This window comes from Falco naumanni, chromosome 7 (genome assembly GCF_017639655.2).
Source record: "Falco naumanni isolate bFalNau1 chromosome 7, bFalNau1.pat, whole genome shotgun sequence".
NCBI lineage: Eukaryota > Metazoa > Chordata > Aves > Falconiformes > Falconidae > Falco > Falco naumanni.
The window spans coordinates 20868636-20894180 of record NC_054060.1 but is presented as its reverse complement, the minus strand read 5'-3'; the positions used below and the strand labels follow the sequence as shown (position 1 = coordinate 20894180).

The 25545-nt window shown below is 38.2% G+C and overlaps 1 protein-coding gene across 5 annotated transcripts in view; it reads left to right on the top strand.

Annotated features, from left to right (window-relative positions):
- Positions 1 to 25545, top strand: part of OTUD7A (OTU deubiquitinase 7A) — a 146504-nt gene that overhangs the window by 70253 nt on the left and 50706 nt on the right. For 4 of the 5 annotated variants that reach the window (XM_040601683.1, XM_040601687.1, XM_040601682.1 and 1 more), the window contains exons 5-6: positions 10105 to 10263; positions 13198 to 13352. In XM_040601683.1, the coding sequence (XP_040457617.1) occupies positions 13202 to 13352 (151 nt within the window). In that variant the 5' untranslated portion in view covers positions 10105 to 10263; positions 13198 to 13201. The remainder of the gene's footprint in view (positions 1 to 10104; positions 10264 to 13197; positions 13353 to 25545) is intronic. The other variant, XM_040601684.1, reaches the window with a different exon arrangement.

Here is a 25545-nt window from a genome sequence, read left to right as displayed (position 1 = left end):
CAGCATCAGTGCCGTGCAAGTTAGGGCAATGCTAGAGAGATTTTGCAGAAGCTGAAGGCCTGAAATCTCTGGGAACAATGAAATCACTGCAGAGGGAGCCAGGACCTCCTGAGTGAACAACAGGTGTGGAATATTTCCTTGTAACCACGTTTGTTGTTTGCCACTCAATCACTTGAGAGATACGTTTGTTAGGAGACAGAGTGAGCTTCTGTTTGAATGTGTTTATTGGGACACTGCATTTTCCCAGCTGAAGTCATCGTGTCTAGGAAGAGCCTGTCTTGAGAACTGAAGAATTTTCTGGAAAAACTTGATGTCAAAATTTCTGTTCAGTTGTTTATCTTTATTTATGGTCTTGTGCAGTCTTGACAAATTAAGGTGAACATTTAAAAAAACAAACAAAAATCCCCAAGTATATTTCAGATGTGATTCAGGTATCTGAATATGCAGCTGGTAAGTATTATAGGTAGAAAGAGGTGATTCAAGCACCTTATTTACATGTGGATCTGTATTGCCATTTTGAAAGCTCTGTATCATCTGCCATAGCCACATTTCATGAGAAATATGATGCTGACCCATACACTTCTGGAGCAGTGGCTGAAACCCAGAAGATACCATGTTGTATCTAGAGTAGCACTAGCTACAAACCTTTATGTGGCTGAATGAATTTGTGTGGTATATTAGACAGTGCAGTTATGTTTTACCTTTGCTTTCTTCTCTTTGACATAACTTTTCTCTGAATCCCACATGCTTGTTTTCATCCTTCCAGTTACTGGATCGTGGTAAATAAGTAAATAAAACTGAATTAGAAGTCTGTACACCTTTCTTCATATAGCTAGAGCTGCTGTTGAGTAATCTCCTTTTAAATTTTGAGTTGCACAGTGTCTTACACAGCTGTCATCAGTCAGACTGGAATTTTAAAAGATTCCACAGTATGTAGCTTCTGCTTTGGAATTTCTCTGAAACGGAGTTCTTCCTCCTGGTTATTTTTTAGTTGATTTAAAAAATAATAATGGTCATGCTTTTAGGATGAAGTGCTATAGTCACTACTAATACTTGTTAAAAACCAGCCAACAAACAAAAAAATGAAGAGACCAGAAGAGGATTGTATATGAAAATACACACCTTTCAAGAAAAATATTTTCCCCCTTTTTCTTTCTTGTTTTTTTTTTTTTTTCTCCTCCCCTCTGAGAAAGGTAGGCATTGCTGAAATTTCCCCTTTCAGAATTTGAAGTTCGTGTTTCTCAATTTTGACTTAACCTCGGATAAATCTACCTTAGTGATTATGTTGTACTATATAGTAGTACAAAAATAAGCGTTATTGATTTAGTGTAGTCACTGTAGTAGTGCATTGGTTGGGCAATATACTCATCTGCAAATGACACACAGCTTGTGGCAGTCTAAATACTTCGTTCTTACTGACACATAAAAACCTCTTTGAAATTCCAGATAACAGCAAATCTCTGGTAAAGTTATTTGTCAAATTGCTGGGCCATTTAAGTTCAAAGGACTGATAAAAATGAGAAAACAAACTATTCTTTCTGCAAGCAGTAAATTTAATTATCAGTATACAAACACATCAAGAAGAGGAGAACTAAGCAAAGTGTAAATTTATGAAGGGCCATACAGAGGTTCTCATCCATTGGTATTTAAACAAATACAGATCCTAAACTGACAAAGTTTAAACCTTCAGGATTAAAGAAACAAACCAAGAACAATGAAACAATTGTCAAATGTGAGGCTAATTCAAACTAACATTTTCAGAAGCATTTGGAGGTTTTCAAATAAAAATTAGCGTGAGCATTTCAGTAGAGAGATTATTCAGGTAGTTTCTTTTTAACTTGTAACAGTGTCCTGACTAGAATTATTTCCTTTTCTGAAAATCTGAAGTAGACTAGTATTATTATTTTTAACTATCCATCAGTAGATGTTGGCGTAATTATGCAGACTTTGGGCAAGGAGCTGTGTGTGGCTTTTGGAGGAGATGGTTACAGATTTGAAACAAACAGCACAAGAACAAACTTCATAACTGCATCTGTATTGTGCAAATGCAGGGAGATTGCCTGATTTGTAATCTGTAATGCTCTCTAGTTCTGTAAACCAACAGACTATATGAAGAAGCAATATTCTAGTCCATTTATGACTTCCTAGCATTATAATTTTCACACACATGCAAAAAAAAAAAAAAAAAAAGGTTGACTTGTGTTCTCTTACAAGCAGGGCTTCACTCCAAGTTAATGTCCACAACTAAATACACACTCAGAGATGGCTACAGGGGTCAGAAGCTGGGCAGGTCTGTAAAGCCACACCTGTACTGTCAGTGACAGAGAACCATTGTGATGATGTAGCAGGAGAATAGTCAGTCGTCTTGAAACAGGCTAGATTTAAAAGTGGAAAGGTACCTGCAGCAGACAACTTTGAAGTGTTAACACGGTGTTATCTTCCACACTTCTGCGTCTCCTTCACCCAGTGCATGATCCCAAGTGGCATTTTATGGTTGATTGGGATCAGCAGTTACAAGTGAAACATGAAGGCCAGGATTTGTACCTGTACATCATTTTGTAAATTTCTCTAGCCTAAATATGTTGTAATGCTTCAAAAGAAGATAAGGTGACAGAACAGCTCTGGTCATCCATACCAAAACATTCAACTGTGCTGGATGGTACCAGCAAGATTTTACCCTAGTGCAAAATAAAGATAAATAACAAGGCCGATAGTAGTGTGTTGGAACAAGCCTGTGCGGTTTGTTGAGGTGCTAATTTAAGACCGACGGGTGTTTTGTTTTGGTTTTGTTTTGGAGGGGGGGTTGGTTGGGCTTTTTATATTTGCATTTATGTATGGTGCATTGATATAAGTAGTAGTCTTGTCTTCTGCCACCTTACTAACCAAAATAAAATATCTTTCTTAGCCTCAACTATCATTCTCTGAGCATAGGCTAAGAGTACAAAGAAGTATTGATTTAGGCTGTTCCTTCTGAGTCTGAGAGGAAAAAGTACATTTCAGACCAGTGAGAAAATTTTACAGTTGGTAAAAAATACCATGTCTTAAATGACCATGCTGTGGTCTGTCAGCAGAACACTTCTACCCCCAGCTGTCCCACTGTCACGTAAGAGAGCTTTTGATTTATGAAAAGTATGTTTTTTTAAATCAGAATTGTAGGAAAGGATCTAAAGACCAAGGAGAGTGCTAAGTACTAGGGAAACGAAGGGAAAACGTTTATATCAAAAGCCATATTTATTGCTCTTACAAGTAAAAGGCTACAACTGTTTTTGCATAGTTACAGTCCAGGTTGCAAACAGCAGTTCAGCTGGGCCCGAACTGTAAGTTCCAGGCAGAAATTTGGACTGCACAGCAGTGATGCAGGCTGTGACGGAATGGGGATCATTTTATTGCTAGAGGGAAATAAAGAAAAAACTCCTCAATCCTCTCATAGGATACTTGGGACTTGTAAAATTCTTGGAGAAATGCCGAGGCAGGTGATGCAGTTCAGTAGCAGTTGGTCTGTCACACTGCCTGGGGCACCGAAGCAGCACAGTCTTTTTCTCTCTGATTTGGGTAGGGTTTCAGCATGGGTTTAAAACTAAGCCCATGGTTCTGTGGGTTTTTGAACTGCTGCTACAATGATTTGCATAGAGGTGCTTTAAATGAGTGCGACTTAATATGTGCTTCCAGTTTCCACCTTACATTATTACTGGTGCAATAATGTAAAACAGCAATGAAATTTTCTCATTGCATATACTTTGCTTAGCTCTTTGGAAATTCTTTCATTTTTCTTCAGTGTTTGGTATCTTGAACCAGTAGTTCTGTTAGAATTTGGAGTCTAGTATTTTAACAGTATTCTTACCCCTGTAAAAAGTATTAATTTTTCCTTTCCTGCCGAAAATGAATAGCAGTCTAATTGGCAGGGAACAAAACAAGACATACGTTCTTGGCAAATAGCATTTACTTGCCATTCAGTTCCTTTGAAATGTAGAGAATTGTAGATGTAGAGAAGAACATTACTTTTATGAGAGGTGTTAACACTTCTAACATGTATGTGTTTACCATGCCTGCTTCACACCAAAAACCCTAAATGTTTGTTATATTTTTAGTGTTGCAGTCATATACTGGTGTTTGTGTTTGGTGTGGTTTTGGGGTAGGTTTTCTTGTTTTGTTTTGTTTTTTTTTTTTTTTTTTTTTTTTTTTTTTTTTTTTTTAGTAAAACTACCTGTCAGATTTATAATCATCATCAGCTTAGTAAAATGTGTGAAGTCCTGTAGCTAGTGCTTACATGTTTTACCACTAGAGTGTTAGTTTTAACAAAATGGGTCAAGTTGTACAAAGGAAAAAACCCTTCCAACTAAGCTTAGTATGTTGTTTAAGCTATCACATATCCTATTATTGATACAACGTATTATATCCTCAATATTTACATACAAAGATAAACATTTGCGATATAGTCTGTATTGTAATATAAGCTGCACATTTGTTTATTAGAAAATCAGAAACTATGCAGAAGACTTATTTCCAAAGAGACAATTTGTTCTTATGCCAGTTCTTCACATATAATCACTCTGACCTTTAAAAAGGGATTATAAAATACTGCTGTGAAATTAAGGTGTTGTTTTTCACTAGTATAAATTAGTGTATAAATTTGTTTTCAGGAGGAATCTCACCTTTAATCTTCTGATGTTTTCCTTGCATCTGTACCTAAATCCCATCTATATGTGTATGTCCTTTTACAGAAGTAAATTCTATGCATGTGTGACTTGCTTGCATAACTTTCCAAGTGGAAATTATAGAGAAACCAGAAAAGGTTCAATACAGATTTTTGTCATCTAGAAATTGTTCTAACATTGCAATGAGGACAACCTTATTGCATTGCCCAGTGAGAATAACCCCTGGAAGAGTTTCCTGGAAACTCAGCTTATTCGTTAGTGTCAAAAAAACAGGCCACAGGACTGCAAGAAAACTGCCCATTTTTTAAAGTCTGGTTTCCTATCACTGCAGGATGTTGTACTTAGGTAACTATTTTTAAAAATAATTCAGTACTTTTCCCCCAGCTGCTAAGGAAAGATTGTTCCCAGTACTTCTGTCACTGGGAGCCCCGTCTTTAGTTCCAGCCTGTGTCTGCTTGGAACTCGGTGTATTTCTGAAGATCAGTCTCAGTCCAGTTCTCAGCCTTGTTTCATTGGCTCTGCAATCCAGGCCCTTCTAGTGACTTGTCCTAAGATAAAACACTTAACTTCTGATGATCTGTAGCCTTTCATTTTGCCTGTTTCAGTCTGAAGTGATCTCTCTGAAACCTGTTACTGAACTTGCTTCAGTATTCCAGAAGAGGCTTTGCCAACATCTGACTTCTGGTTTTACCTTCTAGTTTCATTTTGAATACTGGAATACAGAAACACGTCTGTATGAGTAACTGTTTCTCATTTTTTTCCCCAGTTATATCTTGGACACGTATCTGACTCTATCCGTGCAGAAATAAAATAAAAGCATGGTGATAGAAGGCCCCAGCTATTCAGGGGAACACTGCAGAAAAGCAAGTTTGAAGCATTACTCTGAATACAAAAACCAAACTGCATCGAGGTCATAGCGTGTTAAATAATGTTAAATTTAACACAAGTAAAGTGTAGGGAGAAATTTCATGTTGGAAATAAGGTAGGCTTCCTATAAGTATTCCCAAGACTTGTGTCTCCATTGGTGCAAAAATACTAGAAATTCACTATCGTTCCTTTCAGCTACTCCTGGCAGAGCATTATCTTTCTATACTTCAGATTGGTCCTTTAATATTTAATCATGTTTTACCTAGGCAACGAATGCTCTGACCAATTAACTACTCTTACATATACATGGTATTCCTACCAAGTAATCTGAAAAGCTGAGTGCCTACATTAACTAAGAGTTCCCTCCTAAACAAATCTTCTGTAACAGACTTGGTGGTTTAATTACAGTTTTTTCCTTAATAGTTTTTATCTTGTATATGAACATTTTGCAAAGTGATATCTATTGAAGAGTGGGAGCGGCTTTAGAAATTAAATAACCACATAAAAACTCTCTAGCTTACAAAAAATTAAAGTCTCTGTGAAACTAAGTAAATACATTTTGCAGGCAGAAAAGAATGAGAAATTATACAGCCTGAGCTCAAAAAGTTTAAATGCTTCACTGAGAAATGGTCTTACTTAGTGCATCAGTTCAATTTCATAATATTGTCAAGATTGTAGAATGATGATATTTGCGATCAAACATGGCATGTCAGAAAGAATTACTTTCAGAGTCTGGAGCTGTGCACAAACACAGTCTTTCTGCCTGACAACCAAAAATGCAAGCGGCATGCACATTCAACACACGAGTGGGCTGCACTTAGCCTGTTTATTGCCAAACCAGCTGAGAGGAATCAGTAATCTTAATAGGTATTTAGCCTTGTCACACTGCAGGGAAATTAAGAAAAAAAAAGTGTGTGGGGGTACTGGTTTAATGTTAGTCTTTCCACTGGCTTTCTAAAGCACTGAGACTAGGCATGTTATTGATGGGGCTTATTTCAGCCTTTCTTTGAAAATTATGAAAGTGAAAGGTCTTTGTTGCAGTTTGGTTATTATGTCTTTCTGAGGATTTGTCCACTGTGCACTGTTTTCTTTCTGTTCCTCACTTCTGTTTTGTCAGCTGTTTGTATTCTGGACACATGGGATTTGTTTTAACATACTTGCTTTCTTTATTAGTTAGCCCTGTGCATCTGTTTCTGCTTCTTTGGTAAAAAAAACACCAACCCACACCTTCATGTTGTTTAACTGGCTGAAGCTATTTGATTTTGAAGAAGTCAAATTTAGATTCAGATGAAAACTGCTTCCAAGTATGGCTCAGTTTTGAGAGAGGTACTTAAAGGAAAAGAAAAGATCAAATACAAATGAGTTCATATTAAATTGATTTCAAGTCCTATTAAACCATCTTAACATTTAGAAGCAATCAGTATCTCTTTTTTTAAATACTTTAAAAATGCCTTTTCTTACAATATGAAACAAATTACCCCCTTTCACTGCCTTTTGTATTTGCATTGATAAAGAAGAAATTATTTAGGGAAGAAATCTGGCTAGAAAGTGAGTGAAAACCAAGGTCTTCATTGTGTTTTGAGGGTCAAGAATGTTCAAAATGTGGTTTGTGTCTCATGTGGGGCACATTTGAGAGGACAACTGCAAGCTGGTATGTGTGTCAATGCTGTTAACCGCAAGGGGAGTGACGCGTGTTGGCAGGTGGCTATAACATGGATGGTTGTGTTAGATCTCCTCCAGGTGTGTATAAGTGAAGCGTAAGTTTGGTTAATGCTTTGACCAGAGCAAAGGGGGTTGAGATGGGTTTGTAGGTGAGGAGAGACTGTGTTCACCTGGTAATAACAGTAAGGTCAGGCAGCCACCTGGCTTCTGAGTCACTGCCTCCTCCTTTGCAATTTATGTTCTTTTTTTGCTTAGTAGTTTTCACTATTCCATCTGAGCGGGTTTTCAGAGCTAATAGTAATTTTCTGACAAAGATAATATTTCTTTGAAGACTTCTTTTTTGTTTGGCAGGGGGGATGTTGGGCTTTTCTTTCTCTAAATTCTAGAGAGCTGAGAAAACTACTTCCTCTGCGAAAAAAAAGTAGTGCTAGTTCAAATGTGTACCAGGAGGATCTTACTAACTCTGCTCCTTGCTTTCAGAGTGTAGAACATGCATAATTCAGACTTTTTGTAAGTTTTTCTTCAGGGTGAGGTAGTACAAGTAACAGCCAGACCACCTGCCACCTGTGATAATTATGACTTCAAAACAGGGTAGAGGGACGATGTCTGCTGCATGAAAAAATAGTTAGTACATGGTTAGTAGCTAATACTAGCAGTAAAATATTGTGATAGTAGGAAAAGTAGCATTTGAGATTTGGAGAGGGTTTTTGTAGGGGTATTCTGTTTGTGTTTTCGTTGTACTATAGCTGTTAATATTTGTGGGTTTGGTAGCACCCCACTCAGTTTTTAATGTTTCAGGGACTTTGTGAGGCCTTACCAGCAGATGAGGAATGAGTTTCCACAGCTGGTTGCTTCTCACTTGCATGTGTAATTGTCTCTTACAACATTGGATGTACTTAATTCAGCACTGTTGCAATTTGGAGTTTGCATGGAGATGGTGCAGGAGTCCGGCCCCAGTCAGCACAGTCCTGTAGATCTTATTTCATTTTGAGGTAATTCAACACAGCTAACCAGTGCTGGGTTTGTTCTGCTTTCTTTCAGTTTTAACGTTCATTAACACGTTTTGTCATTGATTCTTCCATCTTTTCAGATGCATCTGTCTGGATAAACACTATTAATCTATGTTGTGCTGTTAATTTAAGGTCTGATGAGTAATAGGAAGAATTAAATAGCATCGATATTTTTGTACAGGTGCTCTAAGCACAGCTGCAGGACCCAGAGCCTAGAGAATTATAAAGCATAGTGCACAGGCATTGAGGGAGATTTCAACTAAAAAACTTTTTCCTCACACTGTCATGGATTTGTAAGGTCTGGATTGGGTGTGATACCTTGGCACCCAACGCAAGACAGGTGTTTTCTACCTGTACAGCTGTTTATCATTATATAATGTAATGTGGCTAGTATTTTATTTAAATTACTGTTTTTCAGTAAAACAACAGCTAGCTTTATCTCTGGCTCTGTTGCATGTGAGCTGTGTTTCCAGCAGCTGTCAATGCACAGATATTACCATTTTTCTATATAAAGAAATTTCTGCCTTACCAGAAAGAACCTCTTTTGTAGTAAAGATCCTTGCAGGCGGCTTATATAACCTTTGCTGGGATGAGTTAAGAATTAAATGTGTCTGTTGACACGGTTACTGTATATGGTCTGATGATGACGTAATCAAGGCGCAATTTTGAGGGGATGGGGTGGTGTCATAAATGCAGAAAGAGACTGATTTTCTGCTGTTAAAAGGATAGCTTTTCAATAGTACCGGTGAAAATACTGAAGTAATGCTGATACTGAGACAACTCATGAAATGACTTTTCAGACTGGTATGCACTTCAGTTTTCCAAATTTATGAGCAGTCTGGCCCCCACACATAGTGACTGTACTTGAGTGCCCAGCTGGTACATTTTAATTTAGCAGTCATCATACTACTGAGTCACTTTTGATTATCTGAAATTCAGTAATGCTTTGTATCATTCACCTGAAGTAGGTTCTTTTAGCTTGATCCATATGTTTTCATCCTGCTGGTTAAGACTTATTTCATTCTTTTTCCAAGTCACTAAAGAAATTAATTGTATTCAGTTTCTGGTGATCTTTTTGTAAGGATGTTAGTGCTGTTTAGTACAGTGGATCCATGTATGAGTTTTTGGGGTTTGTTTTTTTTTAAATAAAAGTAGCATTTTTGTCCTGCATTTGCATTGAAATATATTCAGTTGCTACAAAGCTTAGATGCCAACTTTGGCCATAATCCATTAAAGTAGTTCTCTTCCTGAAGTGTCAGCGCTCCTTTTTTAACTTGCCTCCTCAATATCTCCAGCTTTCCTTCTGCTACTACTTTTTCATTATGTTACATTTCAGAAGTGTTTCCCTGGTCCAGTGGGATCCAGATGTCCAGTTCACTGGACTTGCTCCAGTATGTTCACGTCTTTCTTGTGTTGGGCCACCAGAAATGGACCAGTGCTCCAGATGAGTCTCAGCAGGGCTGAATAGAGGGGCAAGGATCGCTTCCCCTGCCACCCTCATGCAGCCCCAATATACAGCTGTATAAATAGTATAAAACATGGTACATTGTAGGGGCCAGAAGACTGTGGAGTGGGTAAGATTAGTAAGAGTGTAAACTGCTTTGATACTGAAAAATAGGTAATTGTGTAACCATAGCCCACACACTTCCAACTTGTTGGGGTAAATTGAGTTTTGCAGGCAGTTCTGGCGGATGAGGCTGAAAAAAAGACCCCACCTTCCTGGGGCAGAAGGTAAATGATGTTTGTATTTTACCTGAGATAAGTACTTGCAGAAAAGGGCAATTTCTGAGAAAAAAAAGGCATTCCATTTTTAAGGTAAAATATAACTAGGTAATTGCACGTGGAGTAGGAAAGGAGTGTGTTTCATTTGGGGAACAGTGAAATCAACTGGTTTCCAATTTTTTTCACAGTTTATTTCTCTGTAGCTGTGGTACAAGCAAGAGCCAACCAATATCATCTACTACCAGTAGGAAATCTCCATGCTGTTCCTTACCCTTGGCACATGGTAAAGTTCCAACTGAGCCTGTGAGGAGGAATTAACGGGAAAAAAATCTAATTCATGTTCAAAGGTAAACTTTGACTGATGATGAATAACAAGCATGAAAGTAAAACATATGCTTCTGAGTATGCTGTGTATCATTTAACTTCATTGTGTTTCCTTTGCCTTGCACTAGTTTTGCAGCGGTGCAGGCAGGATAGAAGTACAGAGTTAGTGTGTTTTGAATGCCAGCCATCTTTAATAGCTTGTCTAACACCAGCTACTCTTGAAGTGCCTGCTTTAATTTTTATTTGATATTTGTAGAGTATATTGCCTAGAAGGATGGCTTTCACTTTTCCAGGATCAGAAAAGTAGGTAGAAAATGCGGTAGGGCATATGTATTTTGTTAGCCATGCATTTGGCAAGAAAGCCTCCTGTGCTGGACATTGTGTTGCATTTCACTTGAGTCAAAACACAATCTGCTTCCTAATGGGTCCCCAGGTGACTGTGCCCCCAACAGAGTACCCTGGTAAGATTGCCCCCACAGACTGTTTAAAAATAGTAAAAACTGTACAGTAGCTATAGTGTTGGTCATCAATAGATGACCGTACAACAAAATAAAACAATAAACCAAGTAAAACTTATAAATTACTGTAATATCAGTGCCTTTTTTTCCCTCTTCCTTTTAAAATCAGCCTTCCGCCTTCCTGTGAAGTAGGAGTGTTTTTAGAGAGGTGCCACCAGCTTGTCTGAACTGTGGGTTCTTGCAGAGTCAGCTGGAACTGGTGGAGCCCCCTCCCCACAGAGGGCAGCCCTGCAGCCCCTGGTACCAGAGCCTGGCCACAGGCACCCGGTGCAATGATATATTGTTGGGGTGCTGGTTTTCTTGTGGTAGGCTGCTGTCGCTGTGCCTCAGGACAAACAAATTCTTCCAGGAAGGAAACCTCCACTTGTGCAAAAAAAAAAAGTGGTGCTTTTGTCTTATGTTTAAGTGGGTATTGCAATAATAACTCTTTTAGAAAGCCCTGGATAGGTGGCTGGGTTGGGTTGGGTTTTTTTTTGGGGGGGGCATAGTGAATTAGATATAAAACCAGTAAAGGATTTTGTGTCCCTGGTTGTGTTAATTAGTACTCTTAATTGCATCTCTCAGAGGAACAGGGGTGAAATCCTGCCAGACCCTTCCTTTCTGCCTGTTCCAGCAGGGCATCAGTTTGTCCGAGCGTTTATACCATGTGTGTGTTGCAGGTGTTTCTGATGTGGTTTTGGGGGGGTAGCTTCTCCACTGAAGTTGTAACTACAGCCAGTCTTTCCACAGTTGGTACCTTGGTGTCTGTCCAGTCTGTTACCGCCAGGGTGCTGGCATATGGTGTCAGCGTGTTCCATACAAACTTCCGCCACATGACCCACATGCACTGGGTTTTGTCCAGATCTTTGGAGGACTGGTTGTTATCCAGGTTGCTGTAAATCACCTCCACCACCACTGATTCCCTCAGATGATGGATACCTTCCTCAGGGGTGGTCCACTTGCCTTAGTAGCCTGAGGGAATACCTTGCCTTCATGCCTAACAGGAGCTGCCTCCAGAGCTGTGGATTGTTGCCCCTTTTCCAGCCCCGTTGCCGATTCCCTGGTCCTTAGCCAGGGCTGCCAGCTGCTGGGCTTCCCTACCCTCCGATTTCTGACTGCGGGCCTCGGTACCCCAGTGGCACAGCGACCAGGTGATAATGTGCCCGCCTGGCTGACAGGCGTAACCCTTCCGCAGATACACAGGGAGCTTTCAGAAACCGAGGGGCCATCGTAATGAGGCAGGAAACATCGGCCCCGGAGGAGGAGATGACATTCTTAATTTCCGCAGGAAGTTGCTCCTGGAGGAGAAAGCTGTAACTGTCAACTGACTCCATGAGATGATTCCCGGAGTACTGGGATGGCAGCAATACATGGGCCAAACACCAGATTAGACTCAAGGCTAGTGCTTTTGTCGTAGCTCTCAGACAACAAAACCTGAAGTGATAACACAGCAAACAGCAAAAGCTGAAAGTGACCATTAACAAATCCCAGAGTGGGATGTATAAAGACCTGGAGTTTCCAACCCCAGGCAGCAGCTAAGCACCTACCAGCTGCTCACTCATTCTCCTCACCCTACAGCGGGATGGGAGAGAGAATCGAAACAGCAAAAGCAAGAAAAACCCCGTCATGGATCACGATACACTCATTAAAGTGAAGGAAGGAGGGGAGGGGGGATGGGAAAAGCAAGTGACGCCAAGATGATAAGTCGTCACCACCACTCACAAGCAGACTGATGGCCAGCCAGTTTCTGAGCAAGGGCTAGTTTGGAAAGACTCTGCCCCGGTTTTACTGCTGAGCATGATGTTATATGGTCTGGAATATCCCTTTGGTCAGCCGTCGTCAGCTGTCCTGGTTGTCCTGCTCCCAGCCTCTTGTCTACCCCCAGCCTGGTCACTGGGGGGGTGGAGAAGGTCTGAAGCTGTGTAAGCACTGCTTAGCGATGACTGAAATATTGAGGTGTTATCAACACCGGTTTAGCCACAATTCTGGCAAATTAATGAAGAAAATGACCTCCATCCCAGCCAGACCCAGTACAGTGAAGAAACTATAAATTACAGAAGTGGTATTGACAAGGCAAATACAAGAACAAATACTGATCTCTGTAGGGCAAAAGAGCTCTAGGCTAGCCAAACATTTAAATACTTGCTAAACTACAGTGTATGAACAGTGCCTGTGTTTAGCTGGATTGGAGTCTTTGAGTTGCAGAATTATTTACAAGCTGCACATAAGAAAAATCAATAAAAATCTGAAATGTTAAGAAAGAGAAAACCTTGTAGTGTGAGTGATCAACAGCTTCTAGGCTAAGGCAGAGATGGATGACAAATACTGTTTATTTTAATATGCTGTAACTTGAATGTCTTAGCATTTGTAGTAGTCATGTTTGGGGAAGATAGGAAAAATGTGGTTTACATCCATTTAGGGTACATTCTAAAATCCTGTTGCTTTTTCTCCTTGGCACAGATGGATGCCTTCTAGCCGACCAGTGAGTCCTGCGGCTGCTGCATGTCTGGCAGCATCTCTGAATGATCACATGACTCTTGATATGGATGCAGTCCTGTCAGACTTTGTTCGGTCCACAGGGGCAGAACCAGGTCTGGCAAGAGACTTACTGGAAGGTAAGCTTTCAGGACACAAAACTTTCCTGTGTTCCCTGCTTGCTTAAAGCAAGAACCAGCCGTAAAAAGAAAGCTCCATTTATAGAAACAGACATTTCTTAGCATCTTCACTAGTAAGTCAGCTCTTGAAATAAGCTGACAGTAGACTATACTAAGGTAGGTGTTTTCAGCAAAAGCCTTAAAATGTTCTTAATGTTAGGTTGCTGTATTTTAGGTTATTAACAGTCATGCCTTGAAAGTGTACGTGCCGTGGAGGAGGGGAGGGGGCTTTAGCTGAATTTTGTAATTTACAGCATCCTGAAAATAGTTGTAAATGTTCCGGCTTACTGTGCAGAGCAGCTAAGTATAGTCTGAAATAGTCTTAACTGTGATAGAGAAACCAGAGATATTTTGGGGGCCCAGTGATTAATATGTGTACCTAAACTTCAGGGTATGGGAGTCAAACGGCTAGGTTGAAAAGCATCTAAGAAGCCGTATCAGAGAAATAACTAGGTCTTTATTTTCTTGTAGTAGTTTTAAACTTATAAGCTTAAAAATGGAAAGTCACTTGATACTTGAAGACATTTTGTAATAGTTATTTTTGTTCATTTCTTCTTATGTGGGCTAACAATTGTGAAGGTGGGAGTTAGACATGAGTAGGCAATACCTATGTAAATTGCAAGGTGATTCTGTGGGCTTGATACATGCACACTGGACTTCTTCCCTGAAAGTTTTCTGTTTCGGTTTGTTTTGTTTTTTTTTTTATATTAATATGCTTTAAGAAATGGTGTCTTAAATGAAAGTAACTACTGAACAGCCACAGCAGACTTAAAAGTATACATCAGGGTATATATATCCTTTTTGTGAGAGCAATTTCACTTTATCATACTATGCTAAAAGTTTTAGATTTTGCTATAAGTTCTTTTTTTTATTCTGGATTTTTCAGTAATAAGGAATGACATACACATAATTTTGGAGAGTTTCCCAGGTCATCTGTGTTACATGTAATAAAACCTTAGAATACCTAGCTATGGGTACCATCATTGGCTCACTATATTGAAGAGATCGCTGTTTTGTCTGATTTGATCAACCTGTCATTGTAGCCTAGAGTCTGTCTTTGTCTGTTGGTCTTTTTGAAAACGAATATGAGAAGTTTTTTCTTAGCAATACCAAGACAGATTGTCAGTTATTGTGCTGATAGAGTATTGCCAAAATTTGAAGAAGTGTTCCTACATACCAGAGATGGTTTAGAAAAGATACTTAGCTTGTTTTCCTTTCTATAAAGGATAATGCTTCCAAATAAATTTAGAACATTTTAGAATTTAGAAAATTAATTTAGAAAAAAAATCTGGTTTACTTCTTATTTGTTTTGATGAATAAACTCACACCATATACATTAATAAAGATATACGCAATAAACAATTTAATTATTCTGAACAAGCTAATAGACATATGCACCTAGCTCAAATTATTTCCTCCTACACAGGAATTTATCAAAGTAAAAGGGATTGTTGGTAGTTTTGGACAAGATGCGCTCACAGCAACATTTCAGCACATGTAGTTGTGGCTGCATTTGGTGTAACAGCTTCTAACACTGGCCATATGTTATGCTGGGGGACAGTAATTGATCCAGTGGTTTCTCATGTGTTTAACAAAGACACAGGAGGAACTGCTGCCCTTACACCATTACAACTGTCTTTCATAGTTGTCACAGTGTGTAGATGCTCTGGGCTCTGTGAACATCACCGACACTCATGAGGTAACTTCTTAAAGGTAAACAATATTCAGAAGAGCAAGCCTCCACACCATGGTGCACAAGGCTGTAGCAAATGTATTGCACCTGGTCTTGGATTGATGATGTCTGTATAATATCTTGAATTCAGAATTTGAAAACAGATGTGCACAAACATTTTTGAGAAATTTCAAGATTTGGTTGTAGTTTGTAGCCCCAAAATGACTGTCATAGAAAACCTTGAGCCAAAAAAGCTTCTTGTGTAGACTCATTTTCATGACATCATAAGTTTTGGCTAGTTCTTTGAGGGTCCCATGCCCTTCTCTCTTTCTGATCTGCTCACAGGTTTTTATAACTTGCTCAGTCTGAATGTTCATGAAATTCTTCTACGGAGTGTACACATCTTTTTCAGAGCCATTTCTAATACTCTTTCTTTCGTTCATCTTCTGGGGGAAATTTCCTGAATTTCATTACCCTGGAGACAATCAAGGATACCAGTTTCTGCTCCTTATCAAATTATGTTACTATATTAATTGTTTTGCTTTGATTGTCCTGTAGATGCATAAGGATAGTATTATGCACAATATTTGATGTTCTCCCTGGCAACAAATGAGTGAATTAAATACACACTGACTGTTGTACAAATAGCTAAAAATCTATAGATTGAATATAGATTTTCTAAATTGCCAGAAGCTGTCCTAAATATTGGCTCTGTTGATGTTTGTATACTCTACCTGTCCTGCTGGTAAAATCCTTGCAGTTTTTTTTTCTGTTGAACTTCATATTGAGCACACCTACTTGTCTCACTAAAACATTCTGCTTTTTGTGCTTGATGCGTATCTTCAAGAAAGTGTCCGTTCTTGATTTGAAATGAAGATAGAAAGAAATTTTTCAAAAGATATATATACAATCATACACATATATTGGTTCTAATTTATTTGTGTTTGGTTCTTTTTGCCAGCTATTATTATCCTAAAATAAATAATACTATAAACCAATTGCTTTTCTATCCAGTTTTGATAAGCTAAACATGTTGAGCTCTAAGATTCACTTTCTGTCTCTCTATTTTCTCTACCATTCAGAAGAATGTATACAGAAATGTTTTGGCTATTTTGGCATGTATCTTTCTAGTGCAGAGATTGCTGCTTTGCAATTACATTGCACATGCCACTGATTGTATCTTTGGCCAGGTTTGCTTTAGTATTACACAGGGAACTTGTGGTCAAGTCAATGCTTGGTTTGCCATTTCAGTTACCAATTCTAGAATTCTGTGCAGTTGCTTACCTGTTAAGTAGTTCAGATTTCACAGACTTAAAATCTTAACTAAAGGCATTATTTCAATGGTATGAGAAACTTTGTCATGCACATCTGAAAATGGATGTAAATGCAGACTTTTTCAGCTGCATCAAAATTAAAAATGGAGTTTTCTTAGTTCTGTGTGGAAAATTAATTTTTTTTTCATTACAGTGCTAAGTCTAAATTTAGGAAAAACCTTATATGTCTAGTCAGCCATTCATTGGTGGATAAAATTGCATTAGAAATGGCTTAGTTTGTGTTTGTCCAGTGCACAATTTGTGATTCGTTCCTAGGCCAGTTGTAGGTTACTTGCTGTTCGCTGTTTATGTGATATAGCTTTGGGAATTTACATGTACAGAACTAGGAGAAAGTACAAGTAAAGGTTTGTGGAGGCAGAAAGGGCTTAGCACCTAATGGCACATAGACCTACACTTCAGTAAGTCATCTGTCTTATTGTTTGAGTTTTCTTGAGGCTTTTTTCTGGGTTTTTGAGTGTTGTAAAGGAGCTTCCTTCCATTACAGTTTATTCTGATAAATTGTTGATTGATAAACAGCCCATTTCTGCTGTTAAAGAAAACTTTTGAAACTTGAGATTAGAATCTGATATGTCATAGACCTATGTATTTTGATTGATTCTGTGATTATTTTTTTATTAAACTGTATATAAATATTTTAAAACTCAGGCCTTTTTCCAGCTGTTGAATATGGCATTGCCAATATTTATGACTGGATGTATTTTATAAATGCACGCCATTTGTGTTAAATAATAATTTAGCATAGCAAAGAATGTTAGATTTATAGTCATATCGAGTTGGATAACTGGTATATTGTAAAGGATAGATTATGCATAGTTTTCAAGCCGAGGTTTTGGTTGCACCAAATGGTTTACCTTATTACTCGTATGCATCGACTGAAGATATACAATCATATGAGTAATCAAATTTATTCTGCTCTCTGATGTGCTGTGGATGCTTTAGTAACTCAGTTTAATGAGACCTTAGAATGACTTTGTAGCTTTAAAGTGTGAACACTCCTCTCTCCCATTTCTGCCCCCGTTCCCCCCCTGCCCCTTGCTTTTGAACGTTGCAATAACTGCATGCCCACTTTAGGATGAGAACCCAGGGTAGCTGAGATCATGAGAAAAGTCCTTTCATGGGGATTATGTACAGCTTACCCAAACAGCATCTTATCTCTCTCGGCTCTAAACTCAGGAGGCTCTCATCTACCCTTCTCTGTACTAGTATAAATTTTTTTCTTGTGCCCACAGTGTGCCTGCGTGCCTGAGCAATAGCTGAGTGAGCTATTTCTGGGCTGACTTCTCCAGATGATCTGTCTCCACATCAGAGTCTTTTCCATCAGAAGCTGTAGGAATTTTTGTCTACTTTGCTAGTTGCTGGCAACGCCTTATGCATAGAACACTTCATGCTTGGTTTTGGTTGCTTGTTCTTGGTACCTTTCTGTACTTCATATACTGAAGGGCTTTTCCTCCCTTTACTCAGCACTCCTTGCTTTCTTTGGCTGAATGCTGTCCTGGACCACCCAGAATACTTCCATTGTGCTTTTCAGTTGAAGAACAGCTTTCTACAGCCCTGCTAGATTTTTAGCTACTGTTATGGCTGAATTATTAAAATGGGAAGCACAGATCTTTCAGCTTGGTTATGATTACAAGACTTTGCAGTGTTCATCTTTGTTTAGGACTCTAGGGAGCACACTTTATTGATATCTATTTACACCTTTGTCTCTAATCTTGCAGAGACTTTAAAGTAAACACCCAGCAGGAATTACCTTTTGAGAGCCTGCGCATCTAAAAATAAGTGTCCTCAAATTCATGGCATCTCCAAGACATCATAAATCCTGATGTTTTTATGTTAATAATTATGAGTCAACCAAAGAATGATTAATATGTCCCTATGCAGATAAAAGGACACCAAAAGCTATTTGCTGACTGTACTAGACAAAAAATAAAATCATGGGTTGGGGAGAATATATGAGCACCACATATGTCAGCGAATTATAGAGTGGAGAGTGACTGTGACAGTTGCTTGGCTCTCCAAGTAGCATTTGACTCAGGGGACATGGAAACTGGATCTGACATTACATAGTGTGATAGTTCAGGAATCAGATATGCTTGAAGCAGATCACTTTCTATCAAAAACATCTGCTACAGGCCCACAGACCTGAGGTGTTGTCTCTGTGCACTTTCATTCAGGAGGAAGGAAGACTGTAGAAGTTTGTCTGTCTTCCAAAAAAAACCCCATGACAGTTTTATTCAGTCAGCCTGCCTGAAAACTGAAAACAAGAGCATTCCCATCACTGTAAATCTTCCTCTAACAACCTTTCATATAATTCCTTGAGACAGAACATTCATTTTGAACTAGAAGTATCCAAGAACACAGTGTAAACCTCTGTATATTCTCCTAAGTTTAAAACCACTATTTAAAACTGCATTCAAATCTCACATTGAATCTTGTTCACCAGGATAAGATTATTACCAATTCTATTTCCCTGTATATTCTTCCAGTATATATTATCCCTATTTGGAAATCTACGGTTGTTGATATTATTGTGCTGTTTTCCATGAGGAACTTAATAGCTATAGGAAACTAGATGGTTGAAGGCAAGCATATACGTTAAAAAAAGGATACATGTTGGGGTATAGAATGGTCATTCCATATTACTGTAAAAGTATTCTTCCATTAAATGGAAGCACTCTGTGTTTTCGTTGGCCTCATTTTTGAAAATAAACACTCTGGAAGGGCAGAATATTCTTTTAAAATCCACTTGTATGTATAAGGTTGTAGCAAAATTCCACATCAGAATGAGGTTGTCTGTTCTTCTCAGTCTTCACTACCTGGAAGATGGGCTTCTGATCTCTTTGACTGTACAGACGACCAACACCACTGTTTCAGGTCTCTCTGCTTTTGATACCCATTTTCTTTTCCCTCCATTTTATTTTTCAGTGATGAATTGTTTAGCTCTTGGTTGCTGAAAATATGTATTCAGCTTTTAATCTCATTCACAGATGTGTTCCGCGTATGCTGATACATATCAGTGAAAATAATTCTGCTTAAGTACTAGTAGTTGCCATTGATTTTAATAGCCAACACTTTCTCTTGATGTGCCTAGTGCAGCACAGGAATAATTTATGGGGTAATTTAATGTGGATGTATGAATGGATTAAAAAAACAAAGTAAAAATAAAAGTATGTGACAAATTTCATCATACTTTCAGTTTTCCCCCTTGATTCCAGTTAAAAGAAATAGAAATCAGAGATCTGAAATCTTTTTACCTCCAATAAATGCCAAGAGCATAGTCTTGCCTTGTGCTGTTACATTTATGAAAACAAAAGCAACTTAAAACATTTTAATGGTTATCTGGTAGAAAACCCTAATATTTGACTTCTGTATTTATTAAGATGCTTATAACTTTAATTATAAATTAATACTGCTAAATTTCAAGTATTAGCTCTGTCTAATATATATTAGTGGATTGTACACGTTTGCTAAACTACTTGTTTCTTAGAAATGTTATTTTCCAGCTTCACTTTCATTTTTGGATGATTGCTTCCTGAGTCTTTCACCAGTTTAATTTCATATCTCTTTTGAGATACTGTTCACCACTTTGAGTTTTTTACCCAAGAACTGGAAGCATACTTCTGTATGTGAGATTATGCAGAGAAGGTATTACATTTTGAGAAACTTTACTTCCTCTCCATTTTAAGATTATTTTTGTTTTGCATATTTTCTAACCAACTTTTCAGATCCCCTGTTGATATTTTCCTGTTCACTAATACATGTTCTTTCAAATTTACTTACTTTTCCTAATAAGCTGATTATGGATGAAGGTACTATTTCCATTATTTTTTTAAAAACTGCTCCTTTACTGAACAAGTTTTTGTTTATCAGTCCCCATGTGGAAATAAAGAATGCATGAGCCTCTGCAATTCTGCTGGAGAACCTGAAACAGTTACTGCGTTTGTTCTATGTGACCTGACTTCTTGAGTGCTGCATGTGCAGTTTTATGCTATGCATTCAGGAAATGCTTTTTCTGAGATGTGGTCTGATTGTTCTAGGAAGCATTGGTCATTATTCTCTTTTTGCAAATATCAGTGCCTCAATTGTCAAAAAGGTGAACAGATAATACATTTCCAAACCTAAAGCATTGAAAGGAAGTGAGTCTAAAATGAGCCCATTTCCAAACTTTTCTAGATAATTTCACTTTTCCCTTTAAAACTAACCTATCAATTGCTGTGCAAAAGAACTGAAAGAAATGTTACGTGAGTATTATCATTATAAATTGTATACCAAACTCCAACCCATTTTCCCCAACCTGTAGTAGAAGAACTGGAGACGTTTTAGTCAGGAGAACCGGGTGAACACAGCAGAAGTTGGGGCGAGCCGAGTGGCAGGTTTCGTAGTGCGTTTTGCCTTCCTTTTTAGTTTGATGGCATGAAAACATACTAATGTAGGGCCATCTAGATGCTACAAGTTTTCCATTTATTACCCAGAGAGTTGGATTTCAGCCCTCACTTAATTTGCCAGCCTTATTAGTGCTTAATCGAGGTATACGCAGTTCACCATTAATTCAGAAATCAGGCGATTGGCTTTCCAGTCACAAAGTGTGTGTGGTAGAGGAGACTGACCCCGTGGAGAATGAGAGATGCAGTAGATAGATGCCTCCTCAAAGAACAATGTATACGGGTGGAATTCAAAGGAAAGCATGGGATTAATGGAAAGGGAGAGAGAAATTTACAGTACTGTCATGTGATTGAGTGTTCAAAGCTAACTCCCCCAAAATAGTCTCTTATTCTTCTCTCCCTCAGACAGTTCCTTTTTTAGTTCTCGGGTGGAAGGCTTGGCAAAGGGAAGAGGAAGCTGAGCTGCTACCAATGTCTCGTTATGCAGAGATCAAAATTGTCATTTCCAGCTGTCTGTTCAGCTTTGAGTGACTTTGCAATCTAGCAGAAAATGAGGCAAATGTTAACAAAATGTCCTTGCTACATTGTTTGCCTTTGAGAACATAGACCAAAATTAAATCTTGTTTTGAAACTTATGGTCTAATTTTATCCTAGTTTTGCACTTAGGTTTTTCAGAAGGAATAAAGCTGATCTTGAGTTCCTCTTCTTGTCTTATGCCTGGTAATACTTGTTAATCTACTTCAGGCCAAATAGGAAGAAATGACTGCATTTAAACTGAACTTGTGGATTGCTTTATTAGCAGTTGGTTTGCAAGAGCAGACTTCCTTACATGGGAAAGAAGCTGATGGTAGACTCTGTATCTTAACAAATTGTCAAGTCTAGGGGATTTAAATTTTTGTATATGTATTAAAAAAAAAAAATTAATCATTGTGCACTGGCCTAGTGGCACAAAATGAGGATCATTTTAAGTTGGTGAAAACTATCAGTCGATCGACAATCTTGAAAGACAGAACTCCTTATCATTTCTTCAAATGCCTTTCTAGCACAGTCACTGAAAGCTCCTGGATTTATTAAAAATAGCTTGTATCCAGTAAAAGATCTCCTAGTATTATCAATGCTAACAATAACTGAAGAACTAAAAGAGATTTTGCAGTTGAAGCTGAAATTACTGTTTAGTTAGATGATAGCTCTGCCTTGTGCCTGTAATCACAATTTTAAATATTAGATACAGGTGGATTAAGAACCCTGGGTTTTGTTTTTAGAAATATGTTACACAGCCTGCTAAATAATAGATTTGTTTCTGGCATTTGTAAACATCTCAGATTGTACATCCTTACAGGTAGTTTTCACCCTCACAAGGGGAGGGCTACATGAATCAAGCATTACTGCTGAAAATTCCTATACCTGTGTAATTGATTTGTTAGTGATCCACAGTATAGTCTCATGTAAAACACTGGTTCCATTAAATGGGCTAAAAGATGGAGATGATGTACCTCCTGACAGCTGATGCTTTGCATTTGTGGGACAGCTGTTTGGCAAGAACACCTTTCTGTACCCTGGTGTGGAGCAGCTGTGAGTCACAGAGGCGTGCTCTCTGCAGTAGATTGGAAAGAGTAGTAATGATTGGGATGATACTGAAAAGAAAATTTTTGTCTGATGGCAAGATTTTCCCTGTTCTGTGGGCAGGGATGCTTTGTTAAATTTTGAATATTTTGTTTTTAATAGGGAGACCTTTTTTTCCTGTGGGTGGTTTGCATTAGCTTTAGTAATAGTGTAATTTTCTTCAAATTCACTAGTAAAAAATACAGACAATGATAGTAAAATATTTAAGAAATAGTGGCAAAAACCTTGAAAGTTACATTGTTGGTACTGGTTCTTCAGTAGTCTCTTTTTTTTTTTTAAAAAAAAGTTTTCTAAATGGCATTGCATTCAAGTGTGTTTCATTAAGAGCAAAACTGGCATTAAGTGTAAAGTAGATGGGCAGATATTGTATCTGATTAGAATGGTTAAAAATTCCAAACGTGGGTCTATTTTAGTTTTACTGCCATCTCCCCAAAATACCTTTTTTCTTTCTTGTATTTGTCACACTGAAAAATGAGTCTTCTTTTCAGCTTAGTGTCTTGTTGTTTCCTCATCTTTTTGTGCTTCAATAGATCACATTTTTATTTTCAGAAATGCATCATTCTGTAATCTTGTCCACGTTGATTTCTCTGTGAGCTGTGTAGCATTTTAGCTTACTTTTTTTTCCTTTGTTGTTTTGTGAAAATTTCACATTAATTTTTACTGGATATTTTTATTGCTTCTTCTTCTTAGATATATGCACCGGCAGTTTGTTAGCTGTGAACATGGGCTGCATCATAATTTGTTTAATTCTGTTTAACCTTCCTCTTCTGCATCCTTTTTCCTACATGTTTTTGCTCCTCTATAGCTTTAGGCAGCATTTACTGCCCTTTCTGAACTTCCTTTGCCGAAGTCCTGCGCATATGTTGTTGCTGCAAGTTGTCCTTCGTTGTGGTCCTTACCATTTACTCTCTCCCAGTTGCCCATCTCAAATCGCATTCTTTCTAGCATTTTGGTTATCATTAAATCAAGAATTGCTGGTGACCTTTCGAATATTCTTTTTAACATATTGGAGTAGGTGGATATTTGAAAGCTTGGTGGGGGGGAGTACATAATAGTTGCATGGTTGCTATTCTTACTAATTAATGATAAATGTCCTCTAGTTTTATTATATCTGATTTAAGAAGTGAAAGACAATAGATATATTAACTGTCACAGCTCCGCTAAGCTACGTTGTTGTATCTAAAATGATAAAAAGCAAAAAACCCAAAGGCCAAATAATAGCATGTTGCTCAGGTTTTGCTGTCTGAATATTCTCTGCCTGGAAGATGTAGAATCTCGTATCTGCACAGCTAGTGTAGGCTGCCTAATGGGCCTGATTTTTGTTATTAGAGAGTACATACTGTGATCTGACAAAGCACATGCTTAACATTGAGCAAGCAAGAATTACTCATGTGCTGCAGAGCATTAAGTCACTTTCTCCTCACAGCACAATCAAGCTGAAGACTAGAGAAAGGCTAGATTAAAAAATAAAATAAAACATGGACCCTTATTTTCCAGAAAACAAGGGTGAATACAGCTATGGGCTATGAAAACTATTGTAAAACCTGAGTGGTGCTACCCCTACTTACCTTTATGAAGGCAGAATGTATTTCTCATCTAAAAAATTACAATAGGTGATAGTCTTGAAGCATATGGTTTAAAGCAGCAGTCAAAAATTTCTAGTGCTCTTCTGCTTTCAGATTTCAGCTTTCAAGTTGATCAGCATATTAAAATGGGGAGTGAGTTGGAAATGTATCTATTAAAAGAAAGGAGTTGAGACTTTGTCAGGAAGTCACGGAAAGTTTTCCAAGAGACCTTCCAATAGAAAGCACTATATAGTTGTACTGTTTGGGGTTTTTTAGAACTATGCAATATATTATTTTATTTAAAACTCAATAAAGTAGTGATATGTTAAAACAATACTTGGGCAAACAAACCCTTGGCTGGGTTCAGGCTGTAACTGAGGTTATATTTTATCTTCCCTTTCACGTAGATGCCTGCTGTCTCTGACACTAAGACGTCAGTACCGCCCTCAGAGTGTGTCTGCCATTCCTTACTTAGCTGCACTTTGCTGGTTTTTTTCCTCCACACTAGAAACAATTGGTTTTAAAGCAGAGACCACTCAGTCCTGTTAAGTTTTACACCTGCTGACTTACATGGCACATGCAGCTGTTCTGGAAATAATTGTTCAGTAAGAATATTCTTTCTGTTGATTTAGTAAATTAATATGATTCCAACATCCTGATCATGAATCACTACCTGTGTTTTCTAACCAGCTTTGTGCTGCTCCAGGTTTTTGCTGACTGTTGTTCTTCAACCATTAAAAAATCAAAGCCTTTCATGTAAACCCACTGGGTCAGTGCTGCTTTGGAGCAATTAATTTGCTACTAATTGATACGATGCTGCCAGTGACTTGTCAGCTGGTGGGATTGTGTGCACTGAAATAACATTGTTATGCCTGTGGAATACCTTTTTTAATAAATATGACAATATGTCATATAAACAAAGAAGTTTGCAGTCAGTGAATGGTAGGGTGCATCAGGTAAGTAACATTAAAAAAAATAGTGGACAATCTGAAAAGTAGTGTTGTCCTCCAGATTGTCACAAAAAGTCTTACTTGACTTAATTTTTAGTTGATGAAACTATGCAAAATAGATCAATTACCTGTTGCTTGTCCTTCAGCTTTGTGAGGGAGGGCATGTTAGTGCCTACGTCAGGTGTAACCTCTGTGGGACAGGAGAGGTTGTTCATTTCTGTTGAGGGCCAATGCAGGAGATGACAATCAACAAAAATAAAAATGATGTGACAGAGCAGGGACTTGTGTGATGAGCAGGGTCTCAGAGATTTCAGAGAAGAGCAGGGAACAGACATGCAAACAGAACTTAGACAATAGAAAGAGGAAGGCTTTCCCTCGGGACCCAGGGGGACTGTACACAGTCTGCTGCAAACCAGAAGGCTGCTGAAGCTTGGTGAACAAGCAGCAAGAGTGGAAGGAGGGACCTACCTCATGAGGCATTGGTGGGGATATGTTTGATTTCAATCTTGTACAAATATATTTTTGTCATTTCTGACCCAGGATACCTCAGGATTTTACTTTCTTCAGAACTTAGTTTGGAAGGTAATACGATACAGCTTTAGAAATTCAAAAGCTTTTGGTAAGCAAAATC